Source organism: Eptesicus fuscus, chromosome 3 (genome assembly GCF_027574615.1).
Source record: "Eptesicus fuscus isolate TK198812 chromosome 3, DD_ASM_mEF_20220401, whole genome shotgun sequence".
NCBI classification, from domain to species: Eukaryota; Metazoa; Chordata; class Mammalia; order Chiroptera; family Vespertilionidae; genus Eptesicus; species Eptesicus fuscus.
Window position 1 is genome coordinate 79,244,026 of NC_072475.1, and position 16,958 is coordinate 79,260,983.

At 40.3% G+C, this 16,958-nt stretch overlaps 1 protein-coding gene across 1 annotated transcript in view; it reads right to left on the reverse strand.

The window, feature by feature from the left end:
- DCBLD2 (discoidin, CUB and LCCL domain containing 2) overlaps nucleotides 1–8,114 on the reverse strand; it is a 102,787-nt gene extending 94,673 nt beyond the window's left edge. Inside the window, exon 1 of the mRNA XM_008158117.3 lies at nucleotides 7,516–8,114. Coding sequence (XP_008156339.2) covers nucleotides 7,516–7,729 — 214 coding nt within the window. The 5' untranslated portion in view covers nucleotides 7,730–8,114. The remainder of the gene's footprint in view (nucleotides 1–7,515) is intronic.
- Nucleotides 8,115–16,958: the final 8,844 nt, after the last annotated feature.

The following is a 16,958-nucleotide window of genomic DNA, read 5'->3' on the forward strand; positions in this document are numbered from 1 at the left end:
GGACTTAACACCAAATAATGTGCTTAGGGCAGCAGATTCACTCTAGAAATGGGCCTTTAATATACATTTCTTGAATGACAGACATCATACTAATCATTAAAAATAAGAAAATGAATAAAACTCTGTACCAGGAACAAATGTTTAAAATAGTGTCATTAATGAATGAACAAAAATAACTGGAAAGTACTATCTTGAAATGCATGTTTGGTGATGGTTAGAAAACCCGTTACAGAGGGAATGAGACCAAAGAAGGATCTCTGAAGGATGATTAAGAGTTTACCAAGTAGACAAGGAAAGTAAAGGCATTCCAAGGAGAGAGAATGGCATTTATAAATAGGTCAATAGAGGGAACAAAGCAAAAAAAAGTATAAAATTATATTTAAGGAGAATAAAAAGTAGTTCAGTCTTACACCTGAACTATAAAGCATGAAGGTTGCTGGCATGAGATTAATAAGTCAAAGAGGAATAGAGGGACCAGACTGAAAAACTTATACAGATGTAGGCAAAAGTAGGTTTACAGTTGTGAGCCTGTGTAAGTTTATTATTTAATATTTTCCATACAAACAACTGTAAACCTACTTTTGCCTACCCCATATTTGTAATATGCAGAGGTTTAGATTTTATCTTTATAGGTGACAAAAGAGCTGCTAGCCACACTATGGTAATATTAACTTGGCTCCAAGAGGGCAGGCAGTACCACAGTGCACAGAACCATAGCACACAAACATTTGCCCAGTAATTGGGCAGGGGTACAGGACATGGGGCTCAAGGAAAAAGCAGTAGGCCCAGACCAGAGGCCTGCTTCCAGACTTTTTGCTGTTCTGATGATGTGATCTTTACTCTTCAAATGTCTGCCATCACTGTGGACTAGGAATTGAGCAATTTTTTAAACCTCAGCCACTTAAAACTACTTTATCAGCAAAGCTTCTCCTACTTTCCTAGGTGGTGTGAGCTCTCCTTCCCTCATAAACCCACAGCATTTCTATATATATTCCAACTTGGAGATTATTTCCCAAACTACAGGTTCTCTGAAAACAATGACAATTAAAATTTTTCTCCCAACTACATACCCTTCAGACCTAGCTGAAGTTTTAGCAGCCTTTTAATACCACCCATTATACCACCTGCTTGACAGACACCAGCATTAATTAAATACTACTTTATTTGAATAACTACAGGCATTTTCTGTCCTCATGGATTATATTGCTTTAATCCACATAATCTGGAATATTAGCATGATGCATGTTTCTAAACTAATATTTTGAACTGACATACAGCAGGTCCTCAAATAACATCTTTTCTTTTAACATTGATGAGATGCCAAAACTTAACACTATTTATATCAATTAGCCTGTGGTAAAATTGGTTTTGTTAATACATCATTTCACTTAAAGTTGCAGAATCTATCAACATCATTAAGGACTTACTGTACTTTCTCAAAGATCCTATCCTGAGTGAAGAATTTAATCCAGTGGAATAAAGAAAAGCATGTAATAGCAGTTCTGAACAATATAGTAATCTATATATGTATAAAAGGATAATATGCAAAGCGTCCCCTCGGGAGTTCCAGCAGGAGACCGAGAGTTTGATCGCTCACTATGATGTGCGCTGACCACCAGGAGATGGTGCAGAACCAAGGAAGGCCCCGGCCGGTAGCCGGAAGGCCCCAATTGGCCCTGATCGCCCGCCAGGCCTAGGGACCCTACTCGTGCATGAATTTCGTGCACCAGGCCTCTAGTTACTTCATAAATAATAAATGTCTTGTAAGGAATTTTTACATTTTGAAGTTTTCATCTTGTATTTTGTAAGTACACTTACATGTTAGCTTATAAATTAATTTTATTTGTTTTTATTGATTTTAGAGAGAGAGGAAGAGAGACAGAGAGATGGAAACATCTATGAGAGGGAGACAACATCAATCAGCTGCCTCCTGCAGGCCCCCTACTGGGGGTCAAGTCCCCAAGCAACCCTGACAGGAATCTATCTGGTGACCTCTTGTTCATAGGTCAATGCTCAACCACTGAGCCACACCGGCTGGGCATAAATTAATTTTCACATGCTATGTCTACAGAACATAACACACAGTATTAAAATTACATCCATGTAAGATTATGTAGGTATGTGAATATGGAATAGAAAGGAACATAAAAAGTATAGGTCAATAAATTAGGGAATAGAACTAAGGATAATTATTTAAGTTTTTTTTTTGGTTTTGAGTAATAATCATTGTTATCTGTACAATATTTTAAAAATAAAGTACTAAGGCCATAATGTTGTCCTAAAATAAAGTGAATTTAAGAACCACACAAGAAAAACTACCAAGGTGTCCACTCCACTTCCTACTTCAACAATCACATTTAGCAAATATCATTATCTCTATAGAGCTCTTCCTAATCCTCCTAATTTTTCATCATTCCACACCCTTCTAACTAATCAAGAAGTGGAAATAGAAACTACCTATTTGCATGCATTCAGTTAATGCCCAATATTATCACCTGCACTTTATTAAATATAGTCCTTAAATTTAAAATCTACCTCTATGTAAATCTAGCTTTTCCTCATCATAGTGAAATACCATTATTCTTTCTGGAAATTAATTTGTCATTTTAATTCTAGTACTGGTACTTTTATTTATACAAACTTCACTATTTTAAAAATTTTTATATTGATCTTCTATAATCTATAATTTTACAATTAATTTTTCACTTATAAGTTTAAAAAATGATTTTAATCTGATCATTAGCATATGTGGAATATGTGCTATATTTCTAATGTCCACTGTGCAAAATTAATCATAAATATAGCAGAAAAAAGATGCTTTGATTTTGCCTCTGAACAAAACTACATAAAGAATCTTAATGTTTTATCACACCAAGAAAGACAATGGAAAATTCTAAATTAACTTAAAATGTTAATACCAGAAATAATTACAAATGTTCTTTGCAAAGGGAGATGTGCTCTTCAATTTAGACAATTTACAAATATTGTTCAAAAATATTTCCCTGCATCATAAGGAAATAAAAACATTACTTGACACTATATAATGCCCCCACACACATTAGTTCCAAATACCATTGTGGAACTGAAATCTTCTTATGAAAGAACCTGATTTGTTTTATAGGTTTACTAAATTAGCAAGCAAAAATCTGTATCTTCACAAATATTTCACATTAATATTAATAAACAGGTCAGTTCTTAATGGATTTTAAAATTCACTCCACATTCAAATAATATTCTAACCCCAAAGGTAGGCAAGCCTTCCCATGATACAAATGAGGAAGCTGAGCTCCTGAGATGACACAAATTCCTACAATCATAATGTAAACCAGAGACATAAATCATTCATAGGAGACCCTCGCTTTTCTATTAATATTAAGTAAATGTATTACAGTAGACAATATGCCATCAGCATAAGTTTCACCAATTTAAGTGTTTTACAAAGATGTACATTTTACAGGGGGAAAAGAACGGTTTCAATAAAAATAAAGTTTGAAGAGGAACGTAATGAAATTTACAGATAAAAAAATACACCACTATAACCCATATCTACTAGTAAAACACCACAATAGTAAAACAGATGTGAATAAATAAGTTAATGACATGAAATTGGTCAAAATACATATCTGCTGTTTTGAAAGGCTGATAAGTTTTACTGAGCCAAATAAAAAGAAAAATCACTCTGTCAGCAGAAAACCTGAGGAATAGCTATGTATGGCATTATTTGAAATGAAGGTGATCTCTATTTCAAAATGATGTCTGAAAGATAAAACAAACAAACCAAAAAAACGCTGAAGCAACATTCTACCTCCACATCTATAGGTGCTAAGTCAAAAGTGGGCTTACAATTGTGAGTACGCCAAACCGACTTTATTTTTGTATTATAATTTACTAATTACTGTATTATTTTCCATACAAACAACTGTAAACCTACTTTTGCCCCACTCTGCATATAACATGCATTCTACTTAGGCTGGTTGAGAAAAAAAATCATTATTTTTAATTCTGACTATATGCAAACTGCAGGCAATTTGAAGAATCATAAAGAAGAAATTACCCGCAACTGTGTTAGCAAAAGACAACTGTTACCATTTTATTTCCTTCCAGTATTTCTCCTAATACTATGAAGACACTTCCATTATTAAAAATTCTATAGGTGTTTTAAAGCACTGCTTCTCATTCTGAAATTGCCTTCTTTTCAGGTTATGCAAGGAACAAATATGCAAGGAACAAACAGTGGACCCTAAAAGCACATCTGTTAGACTACGCGGACAGATTTAAAAGCATTTCCACCACAGACTGTATCAGGGTCCTTTGGGTAAGAAAATACAATTTTTAAAATCAGGGAGTTGAAATCCCACACAATTCCTGAGTCTTCAGGTGATATATACCTAACTGGTCCTTATTTTATCAGATAATTTAGCAATGATAATCATTTACAGCTAAGTTATGCTTTCCCCTTTGCAAAACTGTGTGCTATCATTTCATTTTCATTAAATTATGAAACAGGTATGAAGGGATTACAAAGTACAAATTGGTAGTTATAAAATAGTCACGGGGATATAAAGTACAGCATAGGGAACAGAGTCAAAAATAATGTAATAACTATATATGGTGGCAGGTAGGGTACTGGAAATATGGGGGGTTGGGAGGGCAGAAAAATCACTTTGTAAAGGACAAAAGTGTCTAATCACTATGCTGTACACCTGAAGCTAATACAAAATAATATTGAATGTCAACTGTAATTGAAAAATAAAATTTTTAAGGAAAAAAAGTTATGTATTCTCCTATCAATCATGAGATATGACTTAATATTTACCCAATCAATTTTGAAGAACTAGAAATTAGGTCTTTTAAATTATCAACAGCATTTTTATTTGAGTTTAATCTACATTGGTGTTTATATAAGACTAGAGACCTGGGGCACATTTGTGCACTGGGGGGTCCTCAGCCCGGCCAGTGCCCTCTCGCAGTCCAGTCTGGGACCCCACAGGGAATGTCTGCCTGCTGACTTAGCCTTGATCCCTAGGCCTAAACCGGCAGTCAGACATCCCTCTTGCAATCCAGATCTCTTGCAGTCCGAGACCCCTTGCTCCTTACCACCTGCCTGCACCAGAGACAGGAGAGGCTCCCACCACCGCCACTGTGCTTGCCAGCTGTGAGCCAGGCTTCTGGCTGAGCGGCGCTCCCCATGGGAGCGCACTGACCACCAGGGGGCAGCTCCTGTGCTGAGTGTCTGCACCCTGGTAGTCGTTGTGCGTCACAGTGACCAGTTGTTCCATCGTTTGGTCAATTTGCATATTAGGGTTTTATTATATAGGACTAGAGGCCCAGTGCACGAAATTCGTGCACAGGTAGGATCCCTAGGCCTGGCCAGCAATCAGGGCCAATCAGGTTCCCTGCCTCCTCCTTCCCTCACTCCCTCAGCACCCTGCCGCCTCTGCTGATCGCCCCCATGTTCCACATCACGCCCTGGTGGTCAGCGCACATCATAACAAGCGATCGAACTCCCGGTCTCTTGGTTGAACTCCTGAGGAGACAACTTGCATATCAGCCTTTTATTATATAGGATAATACTGTGAGCCCAGCCGGTGTGGTTCAGTGGTTGTGCATAGACCTATGAACCAGGTGATCACAGTTCCATTCCAGGTTGCAGGCCCATTCCTGGGTTGCAAGCTCAAACCCCAGGAGGGGGGGCGTGCAGGAGGCAGCCAATCAATGACTCTCATCATTGATGTTTCTATTTCTCTCTCCCTCTCTGAAATAAATTTTAAAAAAATGTTCAAAAAAAGATAACACCGTGAAAGACACACAAGTATTTGTTAAAATAGTGGTAAGAACTGAAATAAAATATTGTTTAAAATGTAATGTTGCGTGTTTAATTAGATCAGGCTTGTGAAATTCTAAAAACCAAGGCAACTGTCTCATTTGTGGGGAGACATGTAACATTCTACGCTGTTCAAATATTTTTTTTAAGAAACATGATATAAACACTTTGATTTGGAAATAAGCAATACAGAGCATTCTGCTTAGGTAGTTATATTCCTTTCTACACCAAGGTACCTTACATTTTTTTGGTCTCAGTTTCCTATGTTTGAAATGGGATAACAATACCTATCTCAAACGTTTGTGGTGAGGACTGAGTTAATACATGTAAACCACTTGGTACTGTGCCTGCGACAAAGTAAGCCCCAATAAGTGTTAGCCATATACAAGCCTGTTGTTTTTTTGTTGTTGTTGTGTGCGTTTTTCCCTACTAGGAGGAAACTACAAGCACAGGCTCTAAGACTTCAATGAAAAGAAGGATTTCACACTCTAACTTATTAAGGGCCAATGTTCAAAAATTTACTGAAGATTATCTAAAACCTGAATGCTAAGCATCTACATTGCGTAGAACTGCCTAAATCTAAAAGAGGTCGGTTTACCAAATACGCTTTTTTCCTTACAGTTAGAGATATTATATTCCCATGTGCCTGTCAAAGTCTCAGCATCCTCATAATGACAGGGTTATGGCCAAGATTCCATACTCTACTGAAAACCCTATGAGAGTAACAGTAAGCTGGACTTAAACGTGGAGATCAATTAAAAAATAACCTTCCCAGAAATAAGTAACAATCCTTCTCACTGGGAAATGCAATGGAAAGTATGTTCAATAATGATGCCAAACTGATTCAAAAATTACGGTCCACTGCCTGAAAATAGTACAAAAAAGGGTGGAGGGTGAATCAGCTCTGCATTCTCTTTCCATCATAGTGATTATTCAATAAACAATTTTGCTTGCTTCTTCAATAGGTTTTCCAAGGATTGCAGATAGAAAAAAAAAAAAAGTTTTGTCCCTTTCTGGACCAGCTTGCCCTTTTAACGTGGAACGTCCCATTTAGGTAACACAGGAGGTTGCACCGGGTCAGAGCCTGCGTCTGACCCAGGCAATCTCCAGAGTCTAGATTCTAGACCACCATCCAGGCTAATCATCAGGGACTGTAAAGTGCACTTCCCAAATCCAAGACTCAAAGATAACCAGAATCAATTTCATTCGCTGTTGAACCTGAGAACTTCCACAAAAGACAGTAGGTATCGCCACTTGCCTTTAATAGGTTTAAGGTGCTATTTTATTACCTTGCCTTTCTACTCATCAGCCATTTAGCTTAACTTTAGGCGTCACGTCTCCAATACATCGTGTTTCTCCCCAAGATTTTTTCCCTAGAAAAAGAATCCAATACCAACAAGGAGGCCTTGATAGCAGGGTCTCGCTCCCCTCTTTTCAGGAAAATGAATGGCCTTGCCAAAAAAAGTAAAGCTGCGCCAAGCTGGGGGACAACAGGCTGATCCTAGCTTTGCAACTCAACCTGGCGAGTGCCGGCCCCGGACTGCCCACGCACGCCAGGCACCCCGCACCTCCCCGGCGTGTGGCAGACTCGGCTCCAGGCCCGCAGCCCTGGCGCCCCGCAGGCTCTCCCCGCGCTCCCCGTCGCCGCCCGGGGGGCTCCACGCACCGCGCATTCCCTGGGAACCACTCACCTTGCTGGGCTCCAGCGTCCTCGAGCAGCAGGAGCAGGACAAGTAAGAGCAGAAGGAACTGAGGCATAGGGGGGGAGGAGGAGGAGCTGGAGCGGGGAGGGAGCGGGCCGGAATGGGAGCGGGGGAGCGCGGCCCCTGCGGGGGCGGCGGCCGCGGCCCGGACTCGGGGCTGGCGAGGGCTGCGCCCTGCTCTCACCGCCGTCCGGCTCGCCATCGCGGCGGCCGGCAGTCCGCCTGCATAGTGCGGGCGCCCCGGGAGTCCCGCGCGCCCGGGGCCGCGGCACCGGGCGAGGAGGCGCGGCGGCTGCGGAGAGAGAACAAGAAGCGGCGCGCGCCTCGCTCCGCGCCGGGACCCCCTCCGCCCCTCACTCCGCTTTCGCTTCCTCTAAGGTCCCTTCCCTCCGTTCCCCGCCCGAGACCCCCGGGCCGGGATGCAGGGGAGGGGAGGGAAGGAAGCGAGTGCTCGAGGCGCGGAGGACGGCAGCGACGGAGCTGGGCAGCGAGCCTCCCGCACCGCGTTCCTCGACCCTACGCCCCGCTTGCCGCGCTCTCCCGCCGCTCGGGCTGGCTGGCAGGCAGGCCGGCCACAGAGCCCTCGCGCTCCCTCCAGCGCGCTCTGGCCACGCCTCCTCGGTCGCCACGGCCAATCCGCCGTTAGCTCTGGTCCGTCTCCCCCGCGCCACCCAATCAGCGCGCTCTCCCCTCAATCGACCAGTTAGCTCCGCTACCCACTACTCGAGCTCCACCGCCTCGCAGCTCTCTCCTCCAATCCCCTGAGGCCTTGGGAAGCGTCCCACCCGCCTCCCCCCATCTGGGTTCCGCCCCCAAGCTCCGGCCCCCGGCGGCCCCCGCCAGACCCTGAGATTTGTTATTGTTGGGACCTCAGCCCGAGCAGATCCCGCTGGGGCGGCCGTCTGCTCTGGTCAATGACTTCCGGGACTTCCCCCATCCCGCTCTCCCGGCTCCTCGGGCTGTGCCTGCTCTTTGCTCCTCCCTCGCCGCACATCAGGCCACTGGAAGGGGTGGGAAACCTGGATTCTGGATGGTTTTAGCTGGGAGCTGAGTCTAAAGAATCTTCCTTCCTTCCTTCCTTCCTTCCTTCCTTCCTTCCTTCCTTCCTTCCTTCCTTCCTTTTCTTTTTTTCTTTGTTTCATTCTTTCTTTCTTTCTATTTCTTTCTTTTATAAAAAACAGAGCGATTTTTTTAAAAATAAAAGCTACTGCCAATTGTTGGGGCCACTCCCAGGAACAATAACAGATAAATGTACCCTGTTTCCAATGCCTTTTACTATATTATATTAAGGGGAAAACAAACAAAAAAGGATATAGCAAGATTCATGCTGCCAAAGTAATTTAAACCTAGCATGCTGACATTCATTCAGCCCTTCTAGAGTTGAGCACCTGCAAAACCTGTGTTATAAGTTGTAGGAGTTGCAGCCTATTACACAGACATATTCCAGGATCTAGTGTTAGGACAGAGATGGAAATACATCGTGAAAGTCAGAATAAAATAGGTGCTAATTAGAGTCACACACAATGTGATGGAGATGGTCAGGATAGAGTCACAAAAAGAACTAGGTTTTGGGAAAGCTGAATCCACCCGACTAGGAAGTGATTGGTTTTAGAGAGGAGAGAAGTCCCATCCTGGATGTTTTCCACAGGGGCTCCTAAGGAGTCTGGTGTCATTAATAAATACAGAAAACTGTAAAGGTGGAGCTGGTTGTGTGGGAAAATGAGTTAATTGTGGACATACTGTCCACTAATGCGAAGCTATGTAGCAGTCAGGAGGACATGTTGGTCTAAAGCTTAGGATGAGGAATGCCTTGAAGTTATGGGGGAAACTCATGAATAGATGCAATAATCAAAATCATGGAAGAGACGGATAGCCTCAAAATCTGAAAATTGTAAAAGACTTTGGAGGCAATCTTTTTCAACTCGCTGCAAATCCCTCATACATTAAACCTTCCTACCAAATTTATTTAAAAAGTATTTATTGGAGCCCCACCAGTGTGGCTCAGTGCTTGAGTGTCCACCTGTGAACCAGGAGGGCTGTGGACTCAACCCCCAGTGGGGGGTGTGCAGGAGGCAGCTGATTGATCAATGATTCTCTCTTACCATGGCTATTTCTATCTCTCCCTCTCCCTTCCTCTCTGAAATCAATAAGAAATTCATATATATTAAAAAGCATTTATTGGACGCCTACTAAACCCTACTATGCTTTAGGCCTAAGGTTAGGTAGTGTGCATACAAAGTTCAATCAGAGGAGCCTACATTCTGAGAGGGAGGTCACCATATAAACAAATCCATCCATAACCAGCTGCATGTTGGAGATAAGGACTGATGCCACAAAACCACATTGGAAGGATTTTAAGAAGCCCATTATGGTAAGTATAAAATTCCAGCTGTAGTGAGTAAGACGGCAAAGTAAGGAAGGTGATCTCAGGCCAGAGGCAAAGGAAGCTGGGTTACAGGTGAATGGTGTTGCTGGAGCTGTGTCTGCTAGGACTTGCAGCAGCCATAGTCAGCTCCTTTCCTTGACTGGTAAATGAATTAATGCTTTGGATGAAGGCTCTGGGGAAGAGTAGAGCTTCAGGAAAGGAACACGTGAGTCGTTATATATAAAATACCAGGAAATTAAACTGTGTATCACTTTAATGCATTTGTTTGTTCACCCCATGATAAACATAAATACAGGTTCTCAATCTAAATTTCAATTCACCAGAATTTTTTTCCACTTTCTGTGTCTTCCTTTTTCCTCATTTTCTTTCTTCATAGATAAAGAGTGGAGGATTAGAGAAATTGGAATTGATCTGTAGAGAAAAGGAGAAATATGAAAAGAATGTTTACATCCCATTATTTCTGCTTCTAAATGAATCTCAGTTCAGCCGCTGCTAAGAAAATGAGAATAGAGGAGAAGACCCTGGGGCCTTTGCTTCATACAGAAACATCTGGGTTTTAATGGTAAGATACGGTAAAATTCATTGGCACTATCATTGCTGTTAAATGTCTGTTAAGCATTAATAAAACAGAAGAGGCTCATTTAAGATGGAATTTATACTGGAAACCTTGGGATGATGGTGTGTGATGAATCATTGGTGGGCTTTATCAGTGAGTGTATATTTTGGCAGGATAACAAAACGAGGGAACAAATGATAATTTACTTTAGTGATCCACTGGGGTGGGAGAGAAAGAAGAACGTGGCATTTCTGAGGAAATATTTTCAACTTCAAAGCCCAGGACTCTCAAATCTGGTTCTTGTTCTCCCAGGAGCATTTTCTCTGTCCTGTTGACTGTTTGGACAAATGTTTACAGCCAAGTTTGTTGCTAAATGTCTGAATTCTCCTGGGGAGGCTTTCTTCCTTACTGTGAACATTTTCTGGATACATTTGCTGTTTATCTTGTAAACTTGTTTCAGTTAGTAATTTCAGTCAAATCCAGCTCTCAGGTTTATTACTCATATTTTCTTAACATTTATAAACAATTTCTTTAGGTTCTGTTATAGCAAATTTAAGACGTATGTGTTAGGAACCTAATTTATTTTAGAAGATATTTCATTTCTACTGGTGGATAGTGAAAGTTATGTACATTTTCTTGACGTATTTCAACAACATGACTGACATTGATAATTTTCCATTTGCCTTCTACAGCATCTTTCTTTTTCTCTTTCTTCCTCTCCTCCCTCCCCTTGTTTTTCTTTAGGAACATAATAAAATAAATTTAACTAATTTCACTTGTCAGAACAAGAAGGCTTCAGCTTGGTATTTTATCTCTGATGGTGGCTGCAAGAGATTTTAGTAAAAGCATGAAAACTGCCCTCCATAACATAAACATCATGCCAAGCCATTAGAAAATTAATTATACATGAGAAATAAAAAATGAATAATAAACATACCAGAGTATCTGAGATAATGTTATTTAGGTGTGCAGTGGCTGTGTGCCTCTCCTGCTATTCTTTCCTGTGGGACCTATGCTGGCAACATAATCAAGAATTAAATATACAGAGCTGAAATGCTGTTTGGCTTCTGAGAAATTCAGTTGTTGTTTCATGAGATCATGGAAACAGCCCCAGACCAGACTCTTGTATCCAACTTCCACTTGAAAGTGCTGTATAACCTACTGCAAGTCTTGTATGCCTCGGTTTGTCTACAACTGAAGATGGTTGGATCTTGTTATGGATTTTGAGTTTTGACAATTCTTCCAAATTTTCACTATCCATGCGCCCTTTTATCTCACAGTCAAATTATAAGTCCTTGATGCCTAAACTGCTACCTAATGGAGGGAGAGGACAAAAAAGCTGTGACTACAGATTTCCTCTCTGGGAGAACATTGTGCTGAACAGAAGTGCACCTTAAAGCGTGTGCTTCACATCCCATAACCCCAGCCCAGCAATGTCTTTATGAACTGGAGCTAGATGAAGAGCCCAGTTCTGTTCTGTGAAAGAAGTAAACAGGGCCTTGAAGGAGGAGGGTAACATTATCCGGAAGGAGATGGGGAGGTCAGCTGGCCCGCACAGTGGCTGGAAGCTGGAACAGGGGAGAGGTGAGAAAGAGTGCAAAGTCCCCAGTGACTGGAATGCAAAGATGCTTGATAGATAGAGATAGCTAATAAATAAATTCTGTTTGCTGTATAGGCTATACTGTAACCTTCCTCTGCCTTCCTTCCAAGCTCCCCATTAAGTTTACCATGTCACAGGCTTGATCCAGTGAAACTTTGGGGAAGAAGGAACATGCAAGTGGGGAGGGACAATCAGGTAGGTGTCCAGCTTTATTTTTTTAATATATTTTTATTGATTTCAGAGAGGAAGAGAGAGAGAGAGAGAGAGAGAGAGAGAGAGAGAGAGAGAAAAGAGAGAGAGAGAGAGAAACATCAATGATAAGAAAGAATCATTGATCAGTTGCCTCCTGCACACCCCACACTGGGGATGGAGTCTGCAACCCAGGCATGTACCCTGACTGGAATCAAACCGTTACCTTCTGGTTCATAGGTCCACACTCAACTGCAGAGCCACGCCAGTCAGGCAGTGTCCAGTTTCAAGATTCTACATGGAAAGGGCAGCATCCTCAGGAAGGGATATGAAAGCAGACATCAAACACTCAGAGAGAGCAGGAGACTCCTGAACCAGAGGTTTGAAACATCTAAACTACCATGCAACTCCCCATCCTCTTGACAAGAAACTAGGTTTCCATCCCAGGGTTTGGAGTCATCCAGGCAGCTCCCAACTATTAAGCGAGGACAAGTAAAAAATAGTTCCACTTTTTATTTTCTAAGAACCAAGAGAAAAGAAATAGAAGGTGAGATTTTTGAGAAATGTGCAGATCACATTTTTCAATGATTCCTTTTGAATCATTTAATTAAATGTTAGTTTAGAGCCTTTAAATTTAATAAATCAATAAAATAGGAACTAATATTTTAAATAATAGCAAGCCTTTGACAATTCAGAAATTTTAAAGAAATACCTAAGTTTTTTTAAAAAACAAAGAAGAATATCATCTCCTTGATATTACAGTCATAGACTAGCTGATGTTAGTCTGCCTTTTAACATAATAAGATGTAAATGAGATGCAGAATATATTATACACTTAGTTAAACAGATCCTTTTATTTTTAGCACTCTATTAACCATGGTTTGTGAAACAACAGACTGTGGGCCAAAAGGAAATAATATGTTGTTCAGATTAATCTGACTTTCCATAAGCTTCTGCATTAATAATCAGGTTTTAATGTCAATATAAATAATACTTTACATTTGACTGACATATGCTATCATTTTGTTCATAGTTAACATACTGCACAAAAGTGAAAATGTGAGAGTTTTTTTTAAAGGATTTATTGCAGACCAATATAACTCCTAGGAGAAAAACAAAGGAGAATATTGTTTCCCTGACTCTACTTTTTTTTTTTAAACCTTAAAAGACATGACTTGTGCTCCTAGAATTTTGAATAAATAGGACAATTTTCTCATCACATATCTGACATTATTGGTGATCTCTATAAATCAATGCTTAGTTTTCATCTGTAGATCTGAAGATATGTCCATTCATTTTTTGTGATTATAATCAGTTAATTTGATAATTCTGACTTGACTAAAATATAGGGTGAGAGCAGACCTTGATAAAAGATATAAACTATTGAGTCAAAAAATTCATGAATTTCCTATTTATTTGGGACTCATTTGGAAGACACCCAGATATTAGCCCCATCTAATGACAAAATTTAATCATTTGTTGATTTGGAAGAGTAAAAGTGGTTTTATTTCCTCCAAAATCAATTACCAGACATAAAGTAACTCAGGATTCACTTTAGTCTTTCTGTCATTTGCTATTATTCTTTTATTGACAAACAACTAATATAAAGGAAGTACTTCATTATCACAGCATAAATATAGCCACTCGACTCTAGATACTGTTAGTCGAATATACATGCAATTAATTAAATCAACTGCAAAATGATACACCACCAAAGAGCCATTCTGTATCAACGCCTAGATTTTATTTTAATAATAACTACAATAGTGTGTATAAGAACATTGAAATTCTCTTCAAGTGAACAAACATACAGCCATTCATTCATGCTTATGGCAGCCATCCATTTAAAGGAATTAATAGTTATTCATGGGCCAGAACAAAGTTTTTAACACCATCTGTGCCCTAATAGAAAACAAAATGAAACAAACAAGCCATGTTTGAAGATATGCTAAAATATTATACTCAAATCACATTTGTAATCATATCCTTGCTTCTAAAGGTTATTTCCCAAACTTTATATCTGAAAAATTCTATATGTAGATAATTTAAGTTCTTCTTGACCTACCAATAATTTTTCATGGTCCTGGCATCATCTTCATAATTGTGGGTCTCGTTCCATTCTATCATGTTAAATAACCCCCATCTTAATTTTCCCAACCCAAATGATACATGAGGTACCTAACATTTGTTAAAGATAGAATTAGTAGCTGCTAAATAGCTTTCTTTAAAAATTGTCTTCATGGCCTTAATGTAGATAAGAAATGATAAGAAAACTGTATTTAGGAGAAGACAATATGAATTGTTTCTGAAAATACCTTGAGACTGTAAAATGTCCTTGGGGAAAAAATTTCAAAGAAGCTCAGAAATCTACATCTTACCCAACAAATGCTATCCCCTCCTCCCCCAATCGGGTTTTCATATTGAATTAAAAACAAACTGCATAAAAATTGTGACACATAATTTTATGGACTAGGGAATAAAATGAGCTACTCTACTTAGATGGGAAGTACCAATAGAATCTCCAGATGGGGCTTTAGAAGTTCTGAGAGCCCCTTATGGAAACCTGTGACCTTTCAGTAATGGAAAAATATTGAGAACCATTGAGTTAGAAGATTTAATTCTGATGATTAAACTGTGTGAGTGTCTTTGGCTTTTTCAGAATTATATTTTAAAATTCTTACGTATCTGTTTCCGCCAAGTTTATACCCATCCTAAGCTGTTTATCTTCCATATTCCCTTTCGTTTGCTCTAAGTGTCTAAATGAAACACTTTGATCTATTACTGGAATGTAGTTGACCCAGTGCCCTCTCTGTCACAATGTTGATTCACAGCCACAAGGAGCAATGGGCAGCAAGCCAGGCTACAGATAGTGTCTAAACCCTGGGAACAGGTCAAATGGTGGTGCTTGCTTAATGGGCCCCTCTGTCTTCAGCAAGCAGACCGCCCAACACCGAGGGTACAGCTTTCTCATTGTAGGAGTTAGTTGCACACAATTTCCTGTCACCAAGATTCCTCAGAAGGCAGTTTGTGAGCTGCATGAGGTACTTTTCTCTCACAACTGAAGAATCATGGGCTCTCATCCTGGGTCACCTCCCATGCTTAGGGACCCTGGCCAGAAGAGAAAGGGCAGGGGATTCATGTTTAGTGAGCACCCGCCTCTGCTGGGCATTGTGCACATGTCAATTATTGATGTCTCATGGCATCTCAGTCAGGTAAGTATAATTACTCACACTGGTTCACTGATTCGGCCAGGACTCAGCTGGGTTGAGATTCCAGGCCTGTCTAATGTGAGAGCTTGTGTTTTCTCCACTTGACCACACTGCCTTCTCAACGTTATTCTAGGAATTTTGCTTACATTACTCACTGACCTGGATTCTTTCCAAAGGCTGCTACCAGCAGGTAACAAGTACCTAATAAAGTGCATTATTTTATTGTCATAAAATTTTTATTTGCTACAAATGGCTAGTTTGAAAACTATACTGGCAAATGTCCATTTTATTTCTTGCATTTTCTGAAATTTCATCAAAAAATTCCAGCCTTGAATATTTTTTTAAAGGTTACACCTTTTATTGAATTTTAGAGAGGGAGGAAGAGAGAGAAAGAGAGAGAGAAACATCTATCTGTTGCCGACAATACATAACCTGATGGGGATCAAATCCACAACGTAGGCATGTGCCCCGACCAGGAACTGAACCTGCAACCTTCCATTACACAAATGGTGTTTCAACCAATTGAGCCACTGGCCCAGGTGCACAGGCCCAGGTTTTAGACATGTATAGGATCGAATTTAGTGTTCAGAGAATGTATTGTGTTATTCCTTATCTTTGCCTAATGTAGTCTCACAAAGGCTTAAAGAATCAGAGAGATTAATTTTCAATAAAAAATATGTGGATTCCAGATCTTAGCTATTGAAAATTGCGCTATGAACATAGGGGTGCATATATTCTTTCTGATTGGTGTTTCAGGTTTCTTAGGATATATTCCTGGAAATCCTAGGGATCATTGGGTCAAATGGCAGTTTAATTTTTCATTGTTTGAGCAAACTCCAAATTGTTTTCCATAGTCACTGCACCAGTCTGCATTCCCACCAGCAGTGCACTAGGGTTCCCTTTTCTCCAAATCCTCGCCAGCACTTGTCACTTTTTGATTTGTTGATGATAGCCATTCTGACAGGTGTGAGGTGATACCTCATTGTCATTTTAATTTGCATCTCTCTGATGATTAGTGACTTTGATTAGCTAAGATCTGGAAATAGCCCAAGTGCCCATAATAGATGAGTAGATAAAGAAGCTGTGGTACATTTACACCATGGAATACTATGCAGCAGTAAAAAAGAGGGATCTCTTACCCTTTGAGATAGCTGGAGGGACCAGGAGAGTATTCGGCTCAGAGAAATAAGCCAGTCAGAGGAAGACAAGTATCACATGATCTCACTCATATGTGGAATCTAATGAACACAATAAACTGATGAAAAAAATAGATCCAGAGACATAGAAGCATGGAACAGACTGGCAAATCTCAGAGGGAGGTGGGGGTTGAGGAGTGGGTGGGAAGAAATTAACTGGGGAACTTATATGCATAGCCCATGTACACAGACAACAGTGTGGTGAAGGCCTGGGAAGGGTGTGTGGTGAGTGGAGGGGATCAATGGGGAAAAAAGGAAACATCTGTAATACTTTCAACAATAAAAACAAATAAAA